Source organism: Pelodiscus sinensis, chromosome 10 (genome assembly GCF_049634645.1).
Source record: "Pelodiscus sinensis isolate JC-2024 chromosome 10, ASM4963464v1, whole genome shotgun sequence".
Taxonomy (NCBI): Eukaryota; Metazoa; Chordata; order Testudines; family Trionychidae; genus Pelodiscus; species Pelodiscus sinensis.
In genome coordinates this window covers 30,040,786-30,057,339 of record NC_134720.1, presented here as the reverse complement: position 1 = coordinate 30,057,339, position 16,554 = coordinate 30,040,786, and the positions used below count along the sequence as shown (strand labels likewise).

At 47.2% G+C, this 16,554-nt stretch overlaps 1 protein-coding gene across 7 annotated transcripts in view; it reads right to left on the bottom strand.

The window, feature by feature from the left end:
* Positions 1–16,554, bottom strand: part of KCNAB1 (potassium voltage-gated channel subfamily A regulatory beta subunit 1) — a 253,158-nt gene that overhangs the window by 60,127 nt on the left and 176,477 nt on the right. For all 7 annotated transcript variants that reach the window (XM_075937761.1, XM_075937758.1, XM_075937760.1 and 4 more), the window contains 2 exons: positions 14,359–14,403; positions 1,551–1,595 (listed from right to left, as the gene is read on the bottom strand). In XM_075937761.1, the coding sequence (XP_075793876.1) occupies positions 1,551–1,595; positions 14,359–14,403 (90 nt within the window). The remainder of the gene's footprint in view (positions 1–1,550; positions 1,596–14,358; positions 14,404–16,554) is intronic.

The window sequence follows — 16,554 nt, the reverse complement described above, 5'->3', positions numbered from 1 at the left end:
TCCTCTAGTCCTTCTTTATGGGAACTAATAAAGAACTTTTCTGTATGCACCCTCTCCATCCAACTCCTGCTTTTAGAGACCTCTATCCTGTCCCCCCTCCATCTCCTCTTTTCTAAGCTGAAAAGTCCCAGTCTCTTTAGCCTCTCTTTATATGGGACCTGTTCCCAACCTCTGATCATTGTAGTTGCCCTCCCCTCTCCCAGCCTCTCTCTTCCCCTCTCCCACCTCCTTTTCCCAGTCTCCCCCAGTTTTGTTCAATAAAGACAGATTCCATTTTTGAACACAATTGTCCTTTATTTTGTACATCAAGAAAAGGGGCTGGCGAGGGGTAAGTGGAAGGAGGTGAGGGAGGAATGGGGTACGAGCCCCCGATGGGGAGGACTGGGCTGGCTCTGCGGGCTTCTGGGGGTGGAAGCTCCCCTGCAGTCCCCCAATTGTCCCCTCTCCCCAGATGGCAGCCTGTGGCAAGTGCAGCCGGGCTGATGGCCGAGTGCTGTGATGTGCCCAGCGTGGGCACTCCGGGCACTCCAAGCCAGGACTGGTTTGCAAGCAGGGCACCCCTGAGAACTGTCTGTCTGGGGTGGGGGTCGGGACCCTTTAAGCACAGCCCTCGGCTAGCCTGAGACAGCATCTCCACGCTCTAAGTCCTCCTCTGATGCCCTGCCGGCACTGCTTCCGGCCATCCTTAAGCCCGGTTCAGGGTCCACTTAATGTGGACATGCTAGTTTGAATCAGCAAAACGCTAATTCGAACTAGTTTTTAGTTCTAGACGCGTTAGTTCGAATTAGCTTAGTTCGAATTAACTAATTCAAACTAAGTTAGTTCGAATTAGCGCTGTAGTGTAGACGTACCCTCTGATAGCCTTTGATTTCAGTGTGTTTCAAAATACACTGTGTAGTCCAGATTAAGCAGACAGACAGAATGTTCGTGCAGAATTTGAAAAGCAAAACCTGTTAAATCTCTTTTAATAATTTAATCAGTAGTTCAAACACTGCTAACACATCAGAAGTAAATTCAGCCAGTAAAATTTGTGCTTCACGCAGAACTCTCTTTCATTTGGCTCAACAGTAAGAGAGAGATGGCCCATTTTTATCTCAAACAAGATGGTCTTTTTTATCTGAGCTCACTGTGGGGAGTGAACTTAACTCAACCGCTAGGGTCAGCCAGATATTTTTATCACTGTGTTAAAGTGCTACCACACTGGCAGGATTCGGCAGCTTTTCTCCTGGGGAGTATTATACTGGTTGCGCTACTTCTGGTTTCATCCATGTTTTGGAAATGAGGATTTAAGAGACTGCACTCAAACAATCTAAAGGAATTACCTTACATCTAAAGAGTGCAGCTGGGCTATGCTTTGTAGAGCCATTTGCTAGAGTCTAATGTCACATCAGTATCTTTGTTGAACACTGTCTTCTTTAAGAGTCCTCTTCAAATGAGAACAAATTAGCCTTGAGAATTCACTAACCTGCATATAACTCGGTTGCCTTAAGGGGATAAAGCCATGCAGAATTAAACTGTATTATCTGTAACAATACAATTATAAAACTTACTTTCCACCCCAGTAGAGTTTTGTTGTTATGACCAGACTGGACCTCCTGTGCATAAAAAAGAAAAAAATAGGTTGCAGTTTTGTTTTTAATAGGCATATGGAGTAAAAATTAAAACAAATCCCTCTTCAGATGTTGTATCACTGCCCAAGTAGCAATTTCTTTTTATTTATAGCTAAAGAAGTCCAAAGGTCTATCTTCAAATGAGACCTTCAATTCAAGGTTCTTGACTTTAGCCTACAGCAAAATGCATAACAATGACTCTACATTCGGATTGCTTCTAGTGAACAACTATACACTTTCTTATTCCAGTCCAAGTGTAGATGGTCAATGGTGCAATACAATCTTGTTACATTGTAAACAAAATGTGGACTGTAACATAATAACTAAGTGTGATGGGGTGATGCAACCCCACACTACGGGAACCCCTCCCCCCCGGTGGCAGGGTGAAGCAACCCCTCATCGGTCGGCCATCCAGGGAGCCAAGGGAGGCGGAGCAAGTCATTGGGACCCACCCTGAGGAGGCAGCCATGAAGGCTGCGCGGACCCCAGGGGAGAGTTGGTCTGGGATTGGGGAGACAGCCGGCACAGGTGCAGTGGAGGCAGGCCGGGCCAGGGACATTGGCGCGAACTAATGATGCCACCGGGAGGCCCAGAGGAGGCGTCACCAGCGCAGTTCCGGGACTCGGTGGGGAATTCAAAAGGGCGACAGTCACCCAGGAAGAGGGAGGTTGCAGGGATTCGGTGGAGGCACGCAGGGGCCAGAGGAGGCAGGTAGGAAGTGGCCCAGGGCAGGGCCCAGGAGTGGCCCATGGGCTGATGTGTTTAGGGGCGACTCCCTGTCAGCCAAGAAGGGAAGAGCCATCCCTGCCTTAGGGCCCTGGGCTGGGACCTGGGAGAGTGGGCGGGCCCGGGTCCTCCCACCCCACCGTCCGCGGCAGGGATCCGTACATGCAAGAACTGTAGCATGGGCTAAACGGTTTGTTTTTCCGGTACTGACTGTGCCGAGTGTGCATAAGGATAATAGTGGTGATGGGGAGATCACAATAAAAGGGCATTGTGGTGCAGATGCAAAGGTGGTCTCTGTACAGTAAGATAACATCTATACTCAAGTATAAGCAAAGTTAGCATTTTCCTGAAGAATTAGGGGCTAATTCTCATCTCACAACTGTATATAGCAACTGGAACTCCATTGAAATCAATGGAATTACACTACAGACTGAATCTCTCTAGTCCAGCACCTTTGAGATCTGACTGTTGCCGAATCAGAACATTTGCTGACCCACAGTAGGCCAATATTGTCTAGCTGAATTACCAACAATTCCACTGCTTACTGGGCTTTTAGAAGACATTGAGGGGTAAATAAGAGCTAAGTAACAGCACTGAACACCAAGAGCCAGGGATGGTGACTGTATATACACTTTTTGGGATCATGCGAAACTTGGTCACACCCATGATAAGTGGATACCCAGCCAACTAAAATCATGCTGAACCACAGATGTTGTCAGACCAGAGAGCACTGGACTAGAGAGGTTCGACTTGTAGTGTGAAAGTGATGGTAGTGAGAGGAAAATCAGATCTGTTCAGCACAGCATTTAACTCTCCCAGAAAAGGAAAAGAAAACATATTAGTCACTGCTTTTAAAGGCTCATTTCTCAAGCCCACAGATGAGGGATTTATAAAATCACATGCTCTGCTGTAGCTGCTGCTAAGTACTTAGGCATTACAGTACCCACAGGAACCCCTGCTGGTTATGATGAACAACAAACTATTCTGGCAATTTCAATAATGCTGCTGTGTCGAGAGAAAGTAGTAGAAAATGTCACCAAAAGGAGCTGGTGTAAATTACTGTTAGGAAACTACTTCAGTGAGAAGCAGTAATAAAGAGACCTTGAGATACTAAAATCAAAAGAAGATGTAAGCAGAGTCTGAATCAATGCTTCCATTACAGCCAGCTGGAATGGGAAGGAAATCCGGGGTGTGGTTATGTAAATACAGTTCACTCAGTTTGCTGTTAGAAGGTGTTTTGTCCATTGTAACCAATTTGGCTGTGGAGAGGTCACAAACGGTGTTATAGCAATAAATGCAGGAATTATAAGATATGCCCACCAATGCTTGCAGTTAGTGTGGGAATGCAGAAAAGTCAGTCTGTGTTTAACTCTGTTCAAAGGAGAGGTCCTGTCAGTGTAAATAAACTTGGATGGACAGAGGCCCCTTTTCACAAGTCCTACAGATGAAGCTGGGGAGGAAGGTGAGCCAGCAGGCTTCATGCCCTCCAGGTGCGTGCTGGAAGACTGGTGTGCTGTAAGGCTATTTCTCCCCACTGTTTCAAGAAAGAAAGGCTCCATAAAGAGTCTCTTTTGTATGTAAATTTACTCCAGTGAATGCTGGAATCTCTTCTGGCTGGACTGTGCTTTGGGCTAAGAGCAGAAATCACTAGGTTTGGCCCAGAGCCAAATCCCCCACAAGCCAGTGGAAGATGCGATGAGCAGGCAGCAGGGTGGCGATGGCGAGGTGTGACAGCGCCAGTGAGCAGGTGGATGGCAAGTGACCAGCGGAGTGGCTGAGATGCCTCCTACACGCGCCCCCAACTTAGGATGGGAGATGAACTCTGCAGATCACCTGTGAACTCTGGTCTTCCCTGACCAAGGGCAGCGACTGAGTGGGGTGCAGAGTAGGGATGCATATGCTTATTGGGTAGTCGAGTAGTAACTCAACTAGTCACTTCCCCCTTCCCTTGCTGCCTCTATGAGAGAGAGGTAGCAAGGGGGGGGAGCAGGAGCTGGGGGGAGCTGGCTTAAAAGCTGGAACCCCCCCCCACAGTCTCTGTGGGGGGGCAGAGGAGGCTGAGGCATAGCACGGTCCCAACCTCTGCATCTCTGCCTTTGAAATGTAGCAAGACTCCCAGGCTCTTGCTACATTTCAAATGCATAAGCACAGAGGGGGAATACCGGGCAAGTGGGGACTGCTTGAATCCCTGCTCACCCCATGTTCCCCGCTGCACCTCTGCCTTTGAAATGTAGTAAGAGCCAAGGTGGCTCTTACTACATTTCAAAGGCAGAGGTGCAGCTGGGACAGCGAGCATCCCACCTCCCCCTTATCAACTAGTCGATGGAAATTCCATCGACTATTTGATTAGCTGGTTAATCAAAATTTAACATCCTTAATGCAGAGAAGGTTTGGACATGTGAAGGAGATGTTTACATTGCTGGACATGAGAACTTGAGAGGAAAAGGACATCGCCTAACCTTCTTGAGCTGGGATGTTTACTCGTGGTTTTGGTTATGAACTTTGTTTGTGGTGTTTTCCCAAATTAATGCCATGTTACTTCTCTCCCATTTTATTAAAAGTTTCTTTTCCACACACAGACTCTGTGCTTGCGAGTGGGGAAGCACTGCCTCCCAGAAGTGTTGTATGAATTTCCCAGGTTACTGGGTGGGGGCTCAAGCCAGTTCTGGGATGGATGGATGGATGGAGAGGAACCCCTACATATTGAACCTGGCCCTGGGCTGCTGCTGGCAGAAAAGTTACAAATTAAACAAGCATCTATTGGCTGGAAAATAGTTTGATGTATACTCCAGAATCTTTGTCAACCTCTCTTCCGGGGCCTGACCCAAGGGCCATTAGTCGATAGAAAGGTTCCCAATGATTTAAATTAACATTGAACAGGGCCCAGAATTTTTGTTCTGACTTCAATCAGTTGTACGACTGCAGCAAGGAAGAGTGAGCAAAATTTGTTTCATAGTTTTATATACATAAAAAAATAATTCAGCAACCATCAGCCACACGTGCTGACAACGAATTCTGTTGAATATGCACACAGAGAATGTACAATTCGAATAAAGCAGCCCCACTACATTTATAATACTGAACAATTTGGGGGCAAGCTTTCAAGAACAAGAGCTTGTTCCTGGTAAAATCAATGAGATTTCTTGCCATGACTTAAAAAAGAACAGGTTCTGAACTTATGCATACATAGGCAACAGATTTGTAATGCCATGGGAATTAGGCACCTAAATACTTTTTAAAAACTGCGTTGGGTGCCTACATTGAATTATGTTCAGAGCAGCAAAAGCATAGGGCAATATATACAGCATGGGGATCCTTTTAAAAAATGTCCCCTTTTTTATTTGAGATTTATCTAAAATTAAAATAATTATTAACTCAAATTCCTGCATAGATTCTGAAAAGATATAGAACAGTTACAGGATTTTTTATCTGTACTTTTGCACTTTGTTCTGCAGCACTCTGAGTCTCTACTGAATAATCATTAAACCAAAGGATACTTATATTTGATGTGTTGAGAACTGGAGTGCCATTGGGATTATTTCTTAGTGGAGGAATGCACAGGACAGATTGTGCAGATCTTTAAAGATCATGTAAATGTCACTTAAATTACACAAGTATATGCTAGGGTACATTCAGAAATGAATAATTTAAATTAGATCTCATTTGAAGCATCCAAAAAGAAACCCCCTCTTGCTTTTTATCTCTTTATATATAATGTTACATGGGGGTAAAAATTGCTCAGATTGCAGAGTCAAGAAAACTCAAGCCAGGCACCCAGAAAATGAGGAACACATACTTAGAGACCACCTATGAAAAGTCTGGTTTAAATGATTTGACCACCATCACACAGAAACTCTGTTAATGAGGCAGGGATAAAACAGCTTTCCAGAGCAACATTCAACTGCCTTAACCATGAGACCATTCTTTCTCTTCCTGCTGTAAGGGGACTGTTACCCCTTACTAAAACTCTGTGGGAGTTTTTTGGTTTACCAGCTTCAGAAGGGGAAGGGTTCATGAGACTGACAGACCCCAGAGACAATGGAAAGCAGTCAACACTCCAGCTCAGCCTGACTGACAGGTTGTAAGTGGGGATTGTTCTGGCTCTGTCTCTGAGCAAACAGGGAGCTGAAAGAGCAGAGCGAGCTGTGTGCAGGAGAGGTCCTGCAAAGACAGAGATCTGAAAGAGGAGTACAAGAAGAAGTCCTGCAGCGACAGAACCAGACACAGACAGGCCAAGCAGTGCAGACCCTGTGTTGAGCAGCAGACTGGCAGTGCTCAGAAAGCCAAAAGGAACAGAGAAGCAACACAAAGAGCTGGAACTGGCCAAGCAGCACAGCCTGCAGCTGGATGTGGTGAGCTACTGGGACCTGCAAAGTGTGGGGAAAGGCTCTGGACTGGGAGAGGGGTCTGGCCACTTAGAGACTGAGGCTGTGTGGTCACTGCCAGTGCAAGCGTGTCCAGCCTGCAGCCCCTTGCAGCACATCCAGGGCTTCTAAGGAAGAGACTGTGAACTGTCCTTACACTCTGCAGACTGCTGTGTTGATGTCCCTGTGCTACAGAGCAGGGCTGTGTGTTCTCATTTAACCATTCTCATTGTTTCTTATTCTATTCTCTTTAATCAGTTGATGTTTAATAAATTATATTTGCTTTGAACATTATGAAGTGATCACTGGGCCAAGAAGGCCTGCAGTGTAAAGAGAGCACCTCGGAGTGGGGACACCCTAACTCCTGCCCCTAGTGACTACAAGGTCAGGGATTAAGCCCCAGGAAACCTGGGCCCAGCCTTGTTGGGGTTTCAAGGGCTCTGCTACTCAGGAGAGTGGAGGGGGAGCCCTCAGGATCAGGGAGCCGTGGGGTAAAGGAAGTGGGAGCGGGGACTCAGATCCTTTCGCTGGTTCATTTCACCGGGGTGTATAGAAGCCAGGAAAGTTCCCCACAAGAGCGGGACCATTCCCCCGCTTACATAATTGGCGTCACGAACAGGATCCTATTCAAAGGGTCCACCCCATTGGTTTATTTGTTGAGTTCTGGTAGCACCAGCCAGGCCTGGTCGAGAGCACAACCATGGCTGGAATTGAAGAACTACAGATCCAAGTTGCTGAACTTCAGCGCAGATTATCAGACCAAAGTGAGGCATTACAGCAAGCTAGAGCTGAGCATAGAGAAGCCTTATCACTGGCCAGGGCAGTTATAGACCAACAGGCAGCAGAAGCTAAGAAACCCCCTACTATTTATGTCCCACGGGAGCGGAAGGTTGCAGAGTTTGGTGGCTTCCCAACTAGGCCAGGAGACATTACGGTAGAGGAGTGGGTGAAGTCTGTGAAGGCAGCTCTGCATGTGCTAAGAATACCTGAAGAAGATCATGTGGATTTCATAGAGGAGCACCTCAAGGGCCAGGCCAAGGCCACAGTAAAGTTTATGGCAATGGCAGACAAGAAAGATGTGAAAAAGGTATTTGAACTCCTCCTAGAAGTGTATGGAGACAAGGTACCTATTGGAACTCGGCTAAAGGAGTTCTTTGAGCGAAAGCAGGAGCCTGGTGAAACTATCCGGGCATATGCCTATGAACTCCAGGAGAGAATGAGCAAAGTGGAGCGGCGAGACCCTCAACGAGTTTCAGACGCAGATATGGCGCTGAAAGAACAGATGGTGTTTGGGCTTCGGGATGACTCCCTCCGCCGTGAAATGAAGAGAAGGCTGAAGGAAGAGCCTGGAAAGAAGTTCCCTGAACTCATGCAGGCTGCCATTATGTGGTCAGAAGAAGAGGAGGCTCCTTTGGAAGAGACCGGCAAGCCTAACTCCCGAACACGGAGTGGGGGCCTAGTCAGTGCAACTTTTGGGGAAAAGGCCCTGCCCCAAACACAGTTAACATTGGAAAGTTTAAGTGAAGCTATCCAAAAACTGGCAGTCCAGCAGGGGGAGATGCTGAAAGTAATGACTGAGGTGGTGAAAGAAAAATCCACCTCCTCCACTACTTGGCCAAAATACCCCAGGACCCCAGGGTCCCGAAGGCCCCCACTAAAGGATGAGCTGGGAAGGTACATTTGTTATACTTGTGAAAGGCCAGGGCATACTAGCCGAGATTGTCCACTGAAGAGGGGACTGGAATCCCGAGTGTCTGAAATCCCAGAGACACCAAGATCGAGTAGCACATCAGGGGAAGGCCAAGCGGGGACAGAAGGGTTCCTACGGCTGTCCCTCGGAAAAGGGCAGCATGCCAGCAGTAAGGAAAAGGACCCTGATGATGCTAGTGCATTTGATGACTTCTGCGGTCGAGCTTTTGGGGACTGCTTGACAGTGGAAATAACCATAGCAGGGGTGAGGACCCGCTGTTTGATAGACACTGGCTCAGAAGTCACCACTATTTCTGAATCATATTTCCAAAACTACTTAAAAGAGAGAGATCTGACCATGCATAATACCCGGTTTGTACAGCTAACAGCAGCTAATGGACTAGCTATCCCTGTTGTGGGGTGCCTTGAAGCTGATGTAGGGTATATGGGTCGGATAATCCCGGGAAAATGCATCTTTATCCTAAAGGATCCAGCTTCGGAAAAGACTTTGATGGGGAACAGAGTACCAGGAATTCTCGGGATGAATATAATAAGAGAGCTGAAAGAATTACTATTAGTGGGGGAAGGAACCCAAGAAATGAACCGGCATGGGGAGCCTAGGATGAAGGCTGCATTGAAGCGGGTACTGGCCCAAGTGGAGAGACAAGGATGTTTTCCTGGTCCCACAGGACAGATTGGCTACGTAAAGGTGGCAGGGAGACAGAAGGTAGTTATACCTCCCTGGAGTGAGAAGATTGTTGATGGACGCTGCCAGGTACTAAGCGGATTCAATGGATACCGGGTGCTTGTTGAGCCAACACGAGGGGCCAGTCTACCTCAGGGACTACTGGTTGCGAACGTACTTGCTAATGCCAGCAAGGGAAAAGTGCCAGTCAGGCTGCTAAACTCAAGTAAGAAGGCCATAAAGTTGTACCCCCGCACTAGAGTGGCAGAGGTACACAGACCCGAAGAAGTAGTACCCCCAGGAGGAGTAGTCCTGGAAGAAAAGGGAGATGAGCTGCGAGTGACAAGGTTGGAGAAGGGAGCACAGGTTACTACACCTCAAGAGGCACCTGATGGAGAGTTACTCATTCCAGTCCAAGTGGATCTCCAACAGCTAACCCCTATGCAGGCTGGCCGTTTACAGGCACTACTGGAGAAACATCAAGAGGTCTTTTCCAGGGATGACCGAGACTTTGGTTACACCACCACAGTGACACACCGAATACCCACTGGAGATGCTGTCCCAATAAAACAGAGACACCGGCGGATTTCACCACAAGTGTTCCAGGAGGTAAAAAGGCACATCCTGGACCTAGTGGCTCAAGGTGTCCTTAAAGAAAGCCACAGCCCCTGGGCATCGCCTGCAGTGATTGTAATAAAAAAGGATGGTGGGGTGCGATTCTGCTGTGATTACAGGAAATTGAATGAAGTAACACACAAGGATGCTTACCCGCTACCCCGGGTGGAAGAGTCCCTGGATGCATTAGGAAGTGCCAGAGTGTTTTCAACTCTTGATTTGACTTCTGGCTATTTCCAGGTTGCAATGGAAGAACAGGACCAGGAAAAGACAGCAGTGACAACTCCGTTTGGGCTGTTTGAATGGACGCGTATGCCATTCGGCTTGTGCAATGCACCTGCTACGTTCCAGAGACTAATGGAAGGGGTGTTGGGAGATTACATCCTAGACACTTTGCTAATATACCTGGATGATGATATTGTGTTTTCCAAAGATTTCGAGAGTCATATAGAAAAACTGGATGTAGTCTTCACACGACTGAAGGAACATGGGTTGAAGTTGAAGCCAAGCAAGTGCTGCCTCTTACGTGAGAGAGTCAAATTTTTGGGCCATGTGATTTCGAAGGATGGAATCCAGGTAGACGAGGAGAAGACCAGGGCTCTGGAAAACTGGCCAGTCCCGAAGAATGCCAAACAAGTGCGACAAGCTCTGGGTTTCATGAGCTATTATAGACGATTTGTTCCAAAGTTTGCACACATTGCTGCGCCACTATATGGATTGGTGGGCCAACCAACTGAAAGGAAGAAAAGGGATCAATGCTTTGTATGGGATGATGCCTGTCAGGCAGCTTTTGATGAACTAAGACACCGGCTGATGACACCACCTGTGCTTGCATATCCTGACTTTAGCCTGCCATTTATGGTGACAACAGATGGAAGCCTACATGGCCTGGGTGCAGTGCTCAGCCAGAAACAGGAGGGGGTTGAGCGTGTGATCGCATATGCAAGCCGAGGGCTGAGGAGGTCAGAAAGAAATGACAAAAACTACAGTGCTTTTAAGCTAGAATTGCTGGCCTTGAAGTGGGCTATTACTGAAAAATTTAAGGATTATCTAATGTACTCTAAATTCACTGTAATCTCAGACCACAATCCTCTCCGATACCTGTCCACTGCTAACTTAGGTGCGATTGAACACCGGTGGGTGGCCCAACTTGCTGAGTTCACTTTTGAAGTACAGTATAAACCTGGAAGACAGAATATCAGTGCTGACACCCTGTCTAGATTGCCTTTGGAAGAGGAATTAGAAGAGGGTGAAGACCTTGAAAAGGACTTTCTGGTCATTCCTGCAGACGTTGTGCGGGCCTGTTTGTGGCTAGAGGTTCCGAAGCAAGAGGGTGAAGTGATGGTAAAAGAGGTATCACAAAACCTGGTAGAAGGTGAGGATGCAATAATCTCAGGGTATTCATGGGAAGAAATTCGCACCCTGCAAAAAGAAGGGGACCTTGGGCCAGTCTTAGAGGCAGTCATGAACCGGATGAGGCCTGACCGGAGCTTTGGGGCCAGATACCCTCAGTCTAAGAAGCTGACCAGACAGTGGGAGCGACTTAGGTTGCACCGTGGAGTGCTGTTCCGTGTAATCTGTCATCCTCATGATGGCGAAGAAGTGTGGCAGTTAGTGGTGCCAGTGTCACTTCGCCGACAAGTTTATGAAGCCAGGCATGACCATGGAGGGCATTTTGGAGACAGAAGCACTCTTGAGGCGATGAGGAAGAACTATTACTGGCCTACCATGGCTAGTGATGTAACAGCATGGATCCGTCAGTGCAAGCGGTGTGCCCTAGCCAAGGATGTGTTTCCACCCACTCGGGCCCCTTTGACCTGCACTAACGTGACTGCCCCAATGGAGGTCTTAGCAATGGACTACACTCGGCTAGAGAAATCTTCCGAGGGGTTTGAGAACGTACTGGTTCTCACAGATATGTTTACCCGATTCACTGTTGCAGTTCCAACTAGAAACCAGACAGCGCAGACAACGGCTGAAGCCCTCCTAAAACACTGGTTTATGTATTATGGTTGTCCAGCACGGTTACACTCAGACCAGGGGAGGAATTTCGAGTCAGGGGTGATATCAGCATTGTGTAAACTGTATGGCATAGCCAAAAGCCGAACAACACCCTATCACCCACAAGGAAATGCTCAGTGTGAGAGGTTTAACCGGACAATGCATGACATGCTCAGAACACTCCCGCCTGAAAAGAAACGAGCCTGGCAGGAGCATCTCCCTGAGCTGGTGATGGCCTATAATAGTCACATCCATTCATCGACAGGTTATTCTCCTTTTTACCTCATGTTTGCTAGAGATCCCAGGTTGCCATTGGATATTCTAGACAGAGAGGGCCCTGAGGAAGATGATGTGACCAATCTGGACGATTGGGTCAAAAGTCACCATGACAGGCTGAAGAGAGCCTGTGAAGTTGCTCTCAGTACGTCTAAACAGGCAGCCCTAAGCAGGAAGAGGACTTATGATCGCAAGTCCAGGGGGGCTCTCATCAGGCCTGGTGATCGTGTACTAGTTCGTAATCATAGACACCGGGGGCGTAATAAAATACAGGACAAATGGGAGTCGAGTCCTCACATTGTAGTTGCTCACAACAATCCTGACCTGCCAGTTTACACCATTCGACCTGAACGCGGAGGTCAGGAGAGAACAGTTCATAGAGACCAGCTAAAACATTGCACCTTTAGTTCAGTCAGGAATCCTAGGAGGCGTAGATCAGGATGGCCTGAAGAGACTGAAAGGAGTTGGGGAATGGTTCTAGTCCCACAAACTGAATACCAAAGGGAACAGAGGGTAGCAACCCCAGTCCATAACGAGGATGACCAGATCCCTCAGGCTGAACCAGTATTACCCGAAGACAGGGAAATAGAAAATATGGGTAATGAACCACCTGTTGTAAGAAGGTCCCAGAGAACTAATAAGGGTGTATTGCCTGTTAAACTTAGAGATGATTATGTTATTGGTCCTATGTAATGGCTTAATGAGTGTCCGCATGTCCAGTAGAAATAAGATGTTAAGTATGTGGAATGTTTTTGTTAATTGTTAATGTTTTTTATATGGTGTGAATTTTGTGGCTGTGGTAGAATTCTAGCAAGGGGGAATGTAAGGGGACTGTTACCCCTTACTAAAACTCTGTGGGAGTTTTTTGGTTTACCAGCTTCAGAAGGGGAAGGGTTCATGAGACTGACAGACCCCAGAGACAATGGAAAGCAGTCAACACTCCAGCTCAGCCTGACTGACAGGTTGTAAGTGGGGATTGTTCTGGCTCTGTCTCTGAGCAAACAGGGAGCTGAAAGAGCAGAGCGAGCTGTGTGCAGGAGAGGTCCTGCAAAGACAGAGATCTGAAAGAGGAGTACAAGAAGAAGTCCTGCAGCGACAGAACCAGACACAGACAGGCCAAGCAGTGCAGACCCTGTGTTGAGCAGCAGACTGGCAGTGCTCAGAAAGCCAAAAGGAACAGAGAAGCAACACAAAGAGCTGGAACTGGCCAAGCAGCACAGCCTGCAGCTGGATGTGGTGAGCTACTGGGACCTGCAAAGTGTGGGGAAAGGCTCTGGACTGGGAGAGGGGTCTGGCCACTTAGAGACTGAGGCTGTGTGGTCACTGCCAGTGCAAGCGTGTCCAGCCTGCAGTCCCTTGCAGCACATCCAGGGCTTCTAAGGAAGAGACTGTGAACTGTCCTTACACTCTGCAGACTGCTGTGTTGATGTCCCTGTGCTACAGAGCAGGGCTGTGTGTTCTCATTTAACCATTCTCATTGTTTCTTATTCTATTCTCTTTAATCAGTTGATGTTTAATAAATTATATTTGCTTTGAACATTATGAAGTGATCACTGGGCCAAGAAGGCCTGCAGTGTAAAGAGAGCACCTCGGAGTGGGGACACCCTAACTCCTGCCCCTAGTGACTACAAGGTCAGGGATTAAGCCCCAGGAAACCTGGGCCCAGCCTTGTTGGGGTTTCAAGGGCTCTGCTACTCAGGAGAGTGGAGGGGGAGCCCTCAGGATCAGGGAGCCGTGGGGTAAAGGAAGTGGGAGCGGGGACTCAGATCCTTTCGCTGGTTCATTTCACCGGGGTGTATAGAAGCCAGGAAAGTTCCCCACAAGAGCGGGACCATTCCCCCGCTTACACTGCAATCCCTGCCCCATTCACTGCATTTTCCAGCTTCTAAATCTACAGACCACAGTTGCCTTCAGTGCAACTTGATTGTTCACCAGTGCAGACCCATACTGTGCACTGAAGTAGGCAGGGGTCCTATGGAAAAAACAATGTGATAATGATGTAATTAAAGACGATATCATAATGTAACATACAAGGGAGCTGAATTAATTTGCCTAGACAATCTTAATTCTGGTATTTTCTAACTTTTCCTAACGAGGTAAAACATTTTTTCCAACCTGGTTCTCAAAAGTGGCTGAATCTCCCCTTCCTCCCCCCAAAATTCAGTCTGAGACGGATAGCTGGTATAGAAAATTTCAGTCCAAACAGGTAAAGTCTATGTTTATGCCAGTTTTTCCAAGCAGCCACTGGTTCCAGCAAATGTTAAAAAAGCTATTTAAAAAAAAGAATTTAGATATGTTCTCTGGTGCTGGCCTTCTTCCACTGAAATAAAAGAGAATTTTATCATTGATTTCAATTGCAATAACCATCAGGTCCCAAAAATCTATACAGTACCTCCAGCCCTTCTTCTTGATTATATTTCCCAGAATCACCTCAGCCCTGGGGAGGGAAAAAATGCACTTTGAGTATAAAACACTTTAAAGACTAGAATGCACTGACCATAAAACAAATCATGAAACCCATTATTCATTGGGACACTCTGCCATAAGCACCAATATGTAACATAAAAAAAATCTGCTCACATTCAACTTTTATTTTTTCCCACTTAAAACATTGAAAAACGGCTTATTGCCCCATGTTCCTGCTGACCTTAATGTGCCTTTTTGCACTGCCTTTATGCAGCAGAGTTGTAAGTTAACAATCCAGTGTCTGTGCTAAACAGAATCAATGTAATAAATGTCACACTTGTAAAGTCAAATGTGAGTCAAAGAATTGGTTTTTAATTGTAGCACTTCTCCCCTCTCCAAATGTCAGCAGAGTCATGTTGATTGGGCAGAAACACACTGCAGTTTCAGTTTAGCTATAGAATGTCTACCAAAACGGCTGCAGAAAATTGTAAGCCAAACCCTTAACTGTCTTGCACCAGCCTGTATTGCCCAAACACTGCAGAAATGTCATTCAGTTGGACGGGCAACCCATGCAGCAGAGAAACTGCACATGAGCCTGCTTGAGTACTGCGCAGCTAAAGTGACATTGCTAGTGGGTCTGCACAGGGAGATGTGGAGGAGGGAAATTGGCCTTTTACCCCCAAATGGGAGAATGACCAGCACAGACTACCTTTACCAGCATTGCCTGGAAGCATGCATTGATGGCTGTGTGCGCTTCCTTCAGCCCCATTGTGCTTCAGGGCATAACCAGCCAAAACACAACTCTAAGTAGGACTTTGTTCTTTTTTAAATTAGTCAGTTTAAAGCTGAGTGGTACAAAACTGCCTTCACAAAGGCCAGGATCTAACCCACTATATTTTGGGTGTGCACGCTAAGTCAGCTCCAGGTCATTTTGTGCATGCAAGAAACTGAAAATACAGAATGAACTGAAGGGGAGCACATACTGAGCAGCAAACTAGGGGGATGAAAGCCCTTTTTAGGGCTTAGTTTCTGGAAGAAACAGGGAGACTAGACTGAGAATTTATTTGTAGTACAGCAGGGATTCCCAACCTGTGGTCTGCAGACTCCTGGTGGTCTGCAACGGTCCATGGAAAGTTTAAAAGTAAGGATTGGGACCACCGTGGGACTGGGACTTTCCACCAGGTGATTCTCACCTGAGGCTTGCTGTTCGCAACCATCCGTCCTCCCATTGCCAGCTGCACTGCTGTTTACGTTCCAGGCCTGCGGTGGGCCCAATCCTTACTTTTCTTTTCCTTTTTTTTCTCCCCCAGGGCTCCGTGCCTGGCCAAGGGTGGAGTGCCAGGGCAGGAGCTGCCTTTGGACAGGAGAGCCTCCTCGCCATATCCTCCCTGGATGGGCAAGGGATGTAGGGGACAGAAGCTCAGGAAGCAACATGGGCCAAGGGATATGCTGGCTGCCGCTTCCTGCCGCTCCCCTTGACCCAGAACAGGGAAAGGCAGGGACAGAGAGCTGACAGCCTCCAAGCCTGCAGATGTTCCATCTGGATAAAAAGTCCCAGTGCACCAGCAGTTTACCCTGCTGCTCTGGGAAGTGCTGTGGACTCTGCTGGGACACTTGTTTGCTTGCAGAGTCTGCATTCGTTTGCTTGGAGGCACAGAGCCTCTCAGCTCCCATTGGCTGTGAACAGCAAACAGCAGCCAATGGGAGCTGAGACGCTCCATGCCCTGCAGTCTGCCCCTCCCTCAGCCTGTGCTGAAGCTGACAAGCTGTGACTGTCCTCTGGAGTTGGCTTATAAATGGGTCAGTCACTTTTTACCATTTTTTCTCTCTTTTTGAAATGATCATGTTACGTGAATGCGTCACTCCACTCCAACCATTCAATAAAGATATATGGCACCTCAAAGTGGTTACAGTTCAATGTGGACACCCGTATTCTCTCTCAATACTACTATATTTGTTTAGATAACATGAACTATTATACATCTCAAATGATTATCAAGCAATGGAATGTTTGAAAATAGTTATGGTGTTGGGGGTCTATAAAATTTGCATAGATCGAAAAGGGGTCCATATGCTCAAAAAGGTTGGGAACCACTGTACTAGAGAATGAGGGGAAATGCGCTCTCTCTAAAGTATCTGCTTCTGGTCTAATGGCTTGTCTAAAGAAGAAAGTTGCACCGAT